The sequence below is a fragment of the Camelina sativa genome, chromosome 3 (assembly GCF_000633955.1).
Source record: "Camelina sativa cultivar DH55 chromosome 3, Cs, whole genome shotgun sequence".
Classification (NCBI taxonomy): Eukaryota; Viridiplantae; Streptophyta; class Magnoliopsida; order Brassicales; family Brassicaceae; genus Camelina; species Camelina sativa.
The window spans coordinates 8,010,783-8,022,029 of NC_025687.1; the positions used below are offsets into that span (position 1 = coordinate 8,010,783).

At 35.0% G+C, this 11,247-nt stretch overlaps 2 protein-coding genes across 2 annotated transcripts in view; one reads left to right on the top strand and one right to left on the bottom strand.

The window, feature by feature from the left end:
• LOC104778761 (leucine-rich repeat receptor-like protein kinase PEPR2) overlaps positions 1 to 1,597 on the top strand; it is a 4,864-nt gene extending 3,267 nt beyond the window's left edge. The window contains exons 2-3 of the mRNA XM_010503200.1: positions 3 to 986; positions 1,073 to 1,597. Coding sequence (XP_010501502.1) covers positions 3 to 986; positions 1,073 to 1,443 — 1,355 coding nt within the window. The 3' untranslated portion in view covers positions 1,444 to 1,597. The remainder of the gene's footprint in view (positions 1 to 2; positions 987 to 1,072) is intronic.
• On the bottom strand, positions 1,595 to 8,580 carry LOC104775888 (cleavage stimulation factor subunit 77-like). Its single transcript, XM_010499846.1, has 22 exons — positions 8,195 to 8,580; positions 8,026 to 8,088; positions 7,823 to 7,932; positions 7,612 to 7,712; positions 6,854 to 6,915; positions 6,651 to 6,782; positions 6,393 to 6,521; positions 6,127 to 6,173; positions 5,696 to 5,759; positions 5,489 to 5,609; positions 5,207 to 5,265; positions 5,059 to 5,121; positions 4,703 to 4,843; positions 4,233 to 4,297; positions 3,955 to 4,051; positions 3,508 to 3,567; positions 3,030 to 3,182; positions 2,852 to 2,918; positions 2,689 to 2,766; positions 2,411 to 2,593; positions 2,123 to 2,314; positions 1,595 to 1,933 (listed from the first exon to the last, which is right to left on the bottom strand). Exons 1-22 carry the CDS (start codon positions 8,249 to 8,251, stop codon positions 1,761 to 1,763), a joined length of 2,217 nt encoding a protein of 738 aa, XP_010498148.1. The 5' UTR covers positions 8,252 to 8,580; the 3' UTR covers positions 1,595 to 1,760.

Here is an 11,247-nt window from a genome sequence, read left to right on the forward strand (position 1 = left end):
CTTTACAGGTGAGATTCCAACCGCATTGGGGGATCTTATCAATCTTGAACGACTCAACATATCCAACAACAAGTTGACAGGGTCTTTATCGGTTCTTCAAAGGCTTAAGTTTTTGGGTCAGGTTGACGTCTCGCATAATCAGTTCAAGGGTCCAATACCGGCAAATCTGATATCAAATTCTTCAACGTTTTCTGGAAATCCAGACCTCTGCATTCAACCTCCTTACTCAGCAAGTGCCATAACCCGCAACGAGTTAAAATCTTGCAAAGGTCAAGCCAAACTTAGCACTTGGAAGATCGCCCTTATAGCAGCTGGATCCTTTATATCTGTATTGGCTTTGCTTTTTGCGCTGGTTTTGGTTTTCCGCTGCTGCAAAAGAGGAGCCAAGAAAGAAGATGCTAATAATGTACTCGCCGAGGAAGAAGGTATATCCTTGTTGCTGAACAAAGTTCTTGCAGTCACTGACAATCTAGATGACAAGTACATTATTGGAAGAGGAGCCCATGGAGTTGTTTACAGAGCCTCTTTAGGGTCAGGCGAAGAATACGCTGTGAAGAAACTCAACTTTGCGGAACACGTACGCGCAAACCAAAATATGAAGAGGGAGATTGAAACAATCGGGCTAGTCAGGCACAGAAATCTCATTCGGTTAGAAAGATTTTGGATGAGGAAAGAAGATGGCTTAATGCTGTATCAGTACATGCCAAATGGAAGCCTGCATGACGTTTTGCACAGGCGTAATCAAGGAGAAGCCATTCTTGACTGGTCTGCACGGTTCAACATAGCCCTTGGGATTGCACACGGACTGGCTTATCTACACCATGATTGTCATCCACCAATCATTCACCGCGACATCAAACCAGAGAACATACTGATGGACTTGGATATGGAGCCTCATATTGGAGATTTTGGATTGTCTCGGATTCTAGATGACTCAACGGTTTCAACTGCCACCGTTACAGGCACCACCGGGTACATTGCACCAGGTACGCTTACTTCTCAGCATAACACTTTTGCATTTTGTCACCGTTAGCTTATACATGCTCTGAACCTTCTTTTTTTTATCAAACAGAAAATGCTTACAAGACAGTGAGGAGCAAGGAATCAGATGTTTACAGTTATGGAGTTGTTTTGCTCGAGCTGGTAACAGGAAAGAGAGCAGTGGACAGATCTTTCCCGGAGGATACCAATATCGTGAGCTGGGTCAGATCTGTATTAAGTAGCTACGAAGATGACGATGATACTGCTGGTCCAATCGTTGATCCAACACTTGTGGATGAGCTTCTGGATACGAAGCTTAGGGAACAAGCAATCCAAGTTACAGACTTGGCTCTAAGGTGCACAGACAAGAGGCCGGAGAACAGACCATCCATGAGAGATGTGGTGAAACTTTTGACTGATTTAAAAGATTTTGTAAGAAGCACTTCAGGTTCAGATCAGTAGTATTGGATTTTGCATGTTCATAGTTTACTGTTCTTTGAGATTCATTGCTGAAACAGAAGGGACATATGTATGAAGGTTTAGAAACAAGCTGCCAGGCCACTAATATAAATGTAACTATCATTGAGAAAATATGAGAAACATATACTGTATATTATCCAAAGAGGCTTATTTTATTTCATAAGTTGAATGAATTGTTGGGAGAAATAAATACAAGAAAAAGAGAAGCATCATGAATTTGTTATTTCATAAGTTGAAATTGTTCGGAGAAATAATTTACAAGAATAAGAGAAGCATGAATTTCCCCATCTCAGTATATTTTAACCAGTGCTACCGGAAAGCTCGCCAGAGAAGCCACTACCATACGACGTGGAACCAGTTGGTGTCTGCGATGATGTTGAGATCCCACGAGCTTTACGCATCTGCCTAAGTCTGAAAACATCTGTGGGCAGAGGCTGGCTTTGTACAGTTGCTGTATCCTCTTCTTCTTGCCCTGTTAATAGCGAGACGTAGATAAAGAGTAAGACAACTAACAATCATTTACAATGGTCGTTCTAAGGGAGAAATTATATTCATCTGCAGCTACTAAGTCCCAACCATTTGACTGATGGCATAAATGATTCACTTCCATGAGCCATAAATTATATATATTTGAACATAAACATAAGCAAAGATAACTTACTGTCTGAATCTTTTCTCTTTGTAGCTCTTCTGTCTCTTGATAATCTTTGAGACCCACTGCGGGTTGGACCCGAGGGATCGTTTTGACTTGAAGCATTGCCTTTAGCAGCGAAACTCTGCTTTACATTTTGACCTGTTGGTAAGTCACTCTGCAAACATATCGACAGAACAACATCCACATTGGGTGTTGGACCTGATAATTGAGAGGATAGTAATAACCTAGTTGGTTAGTGGAAACATATTCAGGTGCTCAATTCGAACAACTTGGAGTTGATTTAAAGAGACTTACCGTCAACAATAGGCAAGTTAGCTAAAAACGCTAACAATGCAGGTGGAGTAGTCTTTGGTATTTCGTCAAATGTGCTGGCTGATCCATGAGTTGCAGTAGCAGTTGCAGTTGTAGTCGCAGTCACAATGTTTGGGAAGGTGTTCGAAGCAGAAGCGGACACTGGGTTTGCAGAACTAGCAAAATCTACAGTCAAATCAAGCATGGTTCAGATTTAGCTCACAATTCAATTCATCATGCAGCCAAATGATGGTCCAAACTGCAAAGTGGTAATCACATACCTGATTTCTTTGTCGGGTCATAAACAACCATCTGAGATGTATCTGGATAAACAACTTTCGACGAAGAAGCTACACTACCTGTCAGCCCACAAGGCGGTTTAATTACTTCAGCGATCACCAATGTTCATAATATAGAACCCAGAAAACTTAAATAATTACAGACCTATAGCTGCAGGACCATGAGGTAGATTTGTCTTCCCTACTTTCTTATCCAGATTCTTCACAAGCAACTATTATAGCGAGAACATTGATCGGTAAGAATTAGTACTTAGTACTTAGCACTTACTAGCACCATCATCAGTAGCTATTCGGGCTTATTGTGATTATTGCAAGTGACATACCTCTTGTCTGGCTGAATGATCAAGCTCCTTAGAACTGCATGGCCAAAGATCCATGTAACTGTACCGAGAAATAACATCTTGAAGTGAACTCTCTAGAGGAGTAGATCCCTCTTCCCCTTTTCCAGAAAGTGCTTCTTTCCTTCTCTGCTCAACCTACAACAAGGTTTTCATAGTAAAGAAATATCTCAGAGAAAACATCACTTGATACTGGGCCCATCATAGTTTATCAAATTTCTCTTTTATGATGCACACTCTGTCCTAGACTATTCTAGCAATAATTTGAAAGTGTCAGCATTTTATAGGATCTTCCATGCAATGATAAGCCAGAATGCAATAGACATAAATAATGGGACTCTCCAACAAACTTGTCATCGTCACAACGAATTCAACCAAAAGAACTACAAAAAAATGTTTAAACACAGGCGGCTAACTATATTCGCTTTCCTACTACACGTTGACAACACTCTGAGTTGACTACCTTTAGAATGCTAGCAAGATCTCCATATGTTTGCTCGAACTGTATGAATCTTTTCCAGACCTGCAAAACAAATGGCAGGAAAAAAGTTAATCCTAGAAAGCAATTAGCACTAGGGTGTAACCTACTGCCCTCAATTGGCGTCTTTATTGTATTAGGATTTCCAACATTATTACATGTTAACTAGGCAATAATATTGGACTATTTCAGTTGTAAGTTTAAATGCCTGTCATCCCAGCACTGTTCACAAGGCTCTGATGTACATCAAGACTACACCCTAAATTGCTAAACCATCATCATATTTAGGCATTCAGAAATTCTATAATCAAATCAGTTGCTCGGTTATTTCATTAGCAGGTTGGTTATTTTCCTAGTGTCTCTTTTCATGCTTATGAACAAAAACTGCGTTAATTAATGGCTTTGAGGAAGAAAACATCAGTATCAGCGTACCTCAGCAGATTCCTCAGCTGGTAATGTGCTTAAAGCCCGCTCAAATAGAGCTCTGATATTTCTATCATCATTCAATCTAGTCAAGAAATCTGCATACCTATAATGCGAAGCAAAACCAGAAGGGTTAAAATTCTGTTTCAGGTAACTTTAGAAGAGAAAAACAATTTCGAGGATATTTTATCTGAGAAGGCCCTAAAGCTCATTATTTTCTCATTATAAAAGAAGAGATTCAAGTATATCTTCAAGAAATGAAATAGTAAGGCTGCAGTGACCCTCACTCAAGAATGTAAACAGGTTCACTCATATAGAGTTTCAATCCCTCCTCAAAGATCTTATGAGCAACCTGCATAAGTATACAAACATAAGCCGTACTGTGAAGCGAAATTGAAGTCAGATGCTACATTTATATATTTTTCTCGAGAATGACGTGTAAGTTTTCTGTTAATGATTCGAACTAATCAAGACAAAGATGAATATACGAGAAATAAAAGTACTTTGCGAACAAATTAAGAGATTAAGTGCATCAATAACCAAAACACCCCCAATTTTCAAATCGTTTTGACTTTATTATCACAAAAGCCTCAGGGCTTACTTAAAGAACTAAGAGGAAAATAAGACGAGTGGGTTGTGAACTTGACTGAGCGACCACTACTTACTTCATAATCAATTATTTATATACCAACAAGGCCAAACAAAAAAAAGCAGTTCGAAATAACACATATAACACATAGTGGGAAAGAAAATCCACCTTTGGATCCTTGTCAAGACAAAAGACCATCGTAGCAAAAGCAATATACACATGATATGTGCAGCTAGGAGATTTTCTAGCATCTAAAAAGTACTTGCGAGCAGCTTCAACACCCTCAGCCCTCCGGAGAAAGCGAAGAAACTGCAAAAGAATATAAAAGTATATCATATGAGAAAGTTTCGAGAGAAAAGAAACATTCTAAAAAGTGAAAAGAATTATACATGAGGATATAGATGGAGAGAAGCTACAAATAGCATGAGCATGGTGGAAAAATATAATAGTCAGCGTGTAACTATGAAAAGCATAGATATGCTTTTTTATGTCAATCTTAGCAGTCCTAAGTTCAGTATACGTACTTGTATATGTGCCAAAGAGTTTGTGCTAGCTCCCAAAATGCTTTCATACAATTTCTTTGCTGACTGCAAAATCATAAAACTATAAGCAGAGAGTACGAGAACAATTAATCTAGCTAGAAAATGAGAAGCAAGCAGCAAGAACAAGAACCTGAATTGCTCCACGAGATTCCTTCATCTCGGCATAAGCATATTTCAACAGTTCTGAATCTGACATAAGAAAGCGGGCAATGTAAACATTTAACGATATATAAAAGACTCGCATAATGCAGAATGCAGAATGGAGACAACAAATAGAATAGACTTCTTAAGAGTAGATAGAAGATAAGATTAAAACTTTAAGCCAGCAGGTTAGCAAAGAGTCATAGTCAAACCTCCATAAAGCAACTAATAGTTCCTAGACAAACAGAAATAAAGGATAGATTAGAATTACCAGGAATGGCTTTAAGGGCTCGCTGAAATACTTTGATTGCGGCATCTGTAGAACCAGATTTTACGTGCCAGTCCGCATAGTCATACCATACATCAGGATAGTGATATAAACACATCAGACACTGTAAAATAAAAGTAATAATCAGCTAATTAAGAAATTAAATCCTCCTAAACTTCAGCAAGAGCATATCACTGACTCTTCCCGTACCTGTTCATAGGCAAATATAATCCGCTTAGTTGACGAGGCCGTGTCAATCCTTTGAGGGTTTCCTCTGAAAGTTACAATTGTATTAGAAGCTTGTTATAACTTAAAAGGACTTGTTAAAGAATAATATGCATAAGACCTAATCATCACTAGTTGAATGCAACTGGATAATATTCACTTCAGGTTTCTAGTTCCTATAAAGATTAAATTAATCAGCAAAATAAGAAACAGAACAAGATTAAAAAAAAAAGTCTCATCATTAGTTGTACACCGAACAGAACCAAAATTATTCCAAGGGACCAATTAACTGCTGCCATATAATAATATCTACCTTTGTGATGAAAAATGGCTAAGCAGCTACGTAAAAATGTATGTCATTACTGAATGAAAAGTAAATTAAAGTAAAAGAGTAAGATGATATTTTGGGGGTTTACTTTTCAAAGGATAAAAACTTTTTCCAGGCCACCCACTGAATTTCTTCCTGCATAAAACCACAAGACAGCGCAAAGTACCACAGTGAGCAAATGATGCTCAATCGAAATCTGAAAGAACTTATAGCTCAATATGTATTTCCTATCTTAATAACCTGATCTCATAACGTGAAATTATGCTCATAATGTCCTTTCAAATTTATGATTCAATATATCCAACATCGTCGAATTCAAAAAGATAAGCAAGAAATGGAAGAGAAATTCTTTACCTTGGAAGATCCTGTTGGTGGGACAGCAAGCATGTTCCAATCAATTTCTTCAATGTACTTCTTGCGCTCCCTATATACAGCTCTTGCGCTGTTAAATTTTGGTTGATACTCATTTATAAGTCCTTTTGCCTGCTCAAATGATCAGATAAGACCATCCATCAATTAAACAAAGAGAAAGAATTTCGAACCTGCTGCTAATACACTAAAAATTCATGAAAATAAGAAACCACACAATTTTAAGTTTTCTTAGAAGTTTACCAATTGACGGTTAACCGAATTTTCGAAGTTCTCATAATCTTTCCAAAGTTGTTCAACGTGGTGGGTAGGAGTTAATATAGCTCTCTGATACACTTTTCGGAGTCGTTGCGAATCTTCGTAGGAGTTAAGAGCCTGCGGAGAATCTATTAGTTTCTCTGCAATAAAAAAAGTATCAAGAACAAAGTGAGAATGATATAACGAACCGGAAGAGATTTTAGAAAGGTAATGTACTCGGTCCATATAGGTCCAGATGCTATGTCTGTCCCTGGAGATCATACAACGAAATAAACGAGCATCAGTAGTGCCAAGTTATCTTCTGTGTTGGCATATTCAAGAGAAACTACAGCTCTAAATGGATGCAAAGCCATAATTGTTGAATCAAACGTTCATTTTATTCTGTTGAATCCCTTGTTCCTTTTCACATGTTATGAAACTTCAATATGACATATGAAACGGTTTTTTTGATTCATCTTCTATGCATTATCATATATTTATACTACAGTGAAAGTCCATGATGTGATTCTCTTTGGCTGGTAGTGGTCAGTCCTTAGAGAAATGGTATAGTATCAAGGACATTACTATCAATCAGCAATACATACCACAATTTTAATGCCACTTATAAGAACATACAAGAAGTTTATTAACAGAGCTAGAGGATTGGACAAAGTTTTTTTCAGGATTTCAAGTATTATGAACACCACAATTTGCGACACGACATGCTTCTATCTACCTTAATCAACGTAACACGCATATCCTTTACAGTCAGCATATATCCCAAGCTATTATATCATGCCTTCAATCAGCATTACTGGAGAATCTAATGTAAAATCAACTCCCAACAGTATTACTTATACAATTATGTCAAGACAAAGGTATGCGAAATTATTCCCTTTACTTATCGGACATGTACACAAGACTGAAAAGATGAAAGTAGAGCCAAACGCCTGAAGAGAAGCAATACCGATATAGTTAAGCATAAACTCGAAAGCCTTTGTGGTCTCCTCTTGACCCTCAGCTCCCTTCTTGTCATAGACCTTTCTGATGAACCGAATGTAACATTGCCTAAGAGAAATAAGATGTTTGAGTTACAACGAAACAATGACTAAGAAAAAGATCTTATATTGACTGTATCTTATTAACGAGTTAAAAGAAAAAGGGAAAGGATCTCATACCAGAGAGGAACTTGAAGGCAGGTCAACAGACAACGACTAAATATCTGTTTCGTAGCATCATCATTGTTTACAGCCATCTGTGCCTCCACATACTGCTTCCAATATCTCGCCTACAGAGGAGCTCACAATAAATCCGGAAAATTTTCAGCACAATTAACCCCCAAACCCAAAAATACGCGGAAGCAAACTCATGGGGAACTTACAGAAGTGGGATAAAGTGACAAAAGCTGCTCATAGATCGGCGTCGCCTGTGAAATTGGTAATTGCTGAAGAAAAGCAAACAATTTTACAAAACCCAACAATTAAAAATCTGATTTTTTTCAAAAAATAAAAGAAGGAGAAAGTATTGAAACTGGGGAAAGAGTTGTGTACCAAGGCTCTCTTGGCCAAAGCCTCTGCTTCCTCAACGTTGTACTTATTATCAGCCATAAGTTTTCACCTCCGGATGAGAACAGTCCTTCAAAAGGAGATACAAGTAAAATCCTAATCTGAGATAGATTCAATCAGTGTATGTAACAATCTTCCGACAAGTCCAGCTAAAGCTTGTGCTGCTGCCTCAACGCCACCAAATTTTGCCCCAGAAAAACAGACCTTCTTCTAAAGCTTACCCAACAAGTAAACCCTAATTTTGAGATTCTCCTCCCACGGGGTCTGGCCGAAACACAAAACCTTATTGTCCAACGGAGAAACTCAAAGGTCTCAAAGCTACCACCGTCCGTCTTCTTTAGGAAACCAAAAACAACAATCCGCGGTTGTCCCAACGAGAGAGCACGAGGATTCGACTATATAGCAAAAACAAGGGAATTTTTATTTGGACCTGGATTTAAGGCCCATCTATTGAAATTTGGGCCTATTATTATGCCTTCTATTGGACTCAGGCCGTTCATTGTAGTTTGTCATGAAACATCCTTCCACTTTTACAAGGAATAAAAGGATTTACATATAATTGAATACCCTTTAAAGTTTAAAGGAGTTTGCTAATTTATGTTGGATGTCTATATATGAAGCAAGAGCAAGATCCAACATAATTGGTAATGGTGACAACTACAACGATTCGATCTTTGCTTCGTAAACCCAGATGTATATAGTATGTCCTGGTTAGTTTGCTTTATTTCTTTTATTTCCAAAAATCAAATCAGTTTAAGTTTTAAGCTCACATATGCATGTTAAATCTATATATATAAAATTAACTTTGCTCACTTCTCCTTCCTCCACATCAGCATCCACCTAATCATTTCTCTTTTTTTTTTTTGCATAAGAAAATACTATTTTTAATATTTATTCATTGCATATTTATTATTTATAATTAATAATAATAAAAAATAAATAAATAATGAATTAACTAAAATTAATTAAATATTAAAATAGTATAAACAATAATATAATTTTTTAGTAAATAATAAAAATAATAACTATCTAAAAATGAATTAAGTAAAATAAATGAAAATTTTAAAATAGTAAAAATAATACTATAAAACTGATTATACTCCAAAATTTAGAATGGTTAATGAGCTTTAGAATGTAAGTAAGATTTTAATGCATGATGGAGTAAAAAAGCAAGTTATGTAATTGTATTTATAAAAATCTAAATATGAAAATAAAATTGAAGTGAAACGTTAGTTTCTAAGAAACATATACCTTAAAGATTCATTATTAAATTTTATTTCGAAGAAAAAAAAATTAATTACTTAACTTAAAAGTTTTGATCTGAAACAAAGACATTGTAAGGGGTACACTTTTTTTTGGGAAAACTATGAAAACGAATTTTGAAAAAAAAATAATCTATCTAAAAAAATAAAATCAACGGTTATGAAATATAGAAAAAATGAGAAGTAAGCCGTTACAAAAGGTGACATGTGATTTGTATAAGGTATATTATCAACTGGAGCTACAATTTTATAACATGATATAAAATATATATAACAAACATAACATATATATATCAAATTCGTTTTACCCAAAACATTAGCAAAAAACAACATATTTAAAGTACATTGTGATTTTTTTTTTTAGAAGACGAAGATGGGTTACATCACAAAATTAACATCTGCAAATAATATATGAGATTTTAGAAATATATGTAACTTAGATTAGTGAATAGATATACATTGTGGGGTTTAAACGTTTCATCATTTAAACATTCTTGACTTAGTCAGAAATTTTATTATGGCAAATGATGCATTGTAGCGACATAACACTAAAATTGTTCATGAAATTTTGTATATTCACATTTAATGTAGGATATCGATATGTTTAAATGATCTCTATAATTAGGTCAATTATCGACATTGACGTTAGAACTTTTAAAATTATGAATATGGAATGAACTTTTTTAAATATAAAAGATCAGAAGATTGTCGACAATATTATTGCAACACTAGACAATATATATTATATATAGATTAGTAAAATAAGTACGATATTTATATAGATTTATCTTTTAATTTTCAAATTATATTCATATTCAATGATTCTTATTGATTAAAATTTTAACTAAAATCACACGTAAAATAGATATAACAAAGAAATATTATCTTTTAAAATATATATGTTGAATATCGCTGAGTAAAGTAATTTTAGTATTTATATCGATATATACTCAAAAATTGAAATGATTATATTTGAGCTCAACAATTTCTATTGATAAGAAATATTTTAAATTAAAATCTCGCGCGTGCGCGGGTACAAATTCTAGTATATTTATGAAAATGAGCTATATATACGCATGCATATCCATAATTAGCTTAAACGACAGAGATGAAGAAAGGTCATGTCATAATTGTTATATTTGTTTGGTAATATATCTTATTTTTGTATCTTTACTTATATAATTTGTACGCAAATTAAAGTATGTATGCATGAGTTTATCTTTTAATGTGGTAACATACGTTTTTTTTATACGTTTATTTTCTAATGCACATGTTTCTTCTTGTATGTTTTGAAAACTTTAAGAAATTTTGTTTTCAGTTAATTAATGTATTTTATCATATACTAAATCTCTCTATTTTCTTATACGTGTGCATGAGTATTTTGTATCGCACTTGTCTTTTTTGCTAAGTGAGTAATATATATCATACAAGTCACAAGTGCAACAAAAGTTAGTTGTTTTCCACAAGTTTCCTTAGAGTAGAGGGCGGAACGTGTTACACCGGGGGATAGTTTTCTTAGAGTAGTAAATGACTTATTGTCTCTCGCTTCTCAAAGTTTAGTTGTTTTCAGTTAATTAATGTCTTTTATCATATACTAAATCTCTCTCTTTTCTTATACGTGTGCATGACTATTTTGTATCGCACTTGTTTTTCTTTGCTAAGTGAGTATATATATTTATCATATAAAATGAAAAGTTAGGATTTACATATTGTTTACCTAAACCTTAGTTCCTTGGCAACAAAAAAAGATTAAATAAAAAACAACTAAACTTTTGT

Bases quoted from the DNA above. Each gene is read 5' to 3' on its own strand.
- LOC104775888 (XM_010499846.1), bottom strand. From the start codon at position 8,251: ATGGCTGATAATAAGTACAACGTTGAGGAAGCAGAGGCTTTGGCCAAG. The intron at 5,760-6,126 runs GTAAACCCCCAA...TGTAACTTTCAG, and splicing joins AAGTTTTTATCCTTTGAAAA to AGGAAACCCTCAAAGGATTG. The intron at 3,183-3,507 runs GTAGTCAACTCA...ACCTTGTTGTAG, and splicing joins ATCTTGCTAGCATTCTAAAG to GTTGAGCAGAGAAGGAAAGA.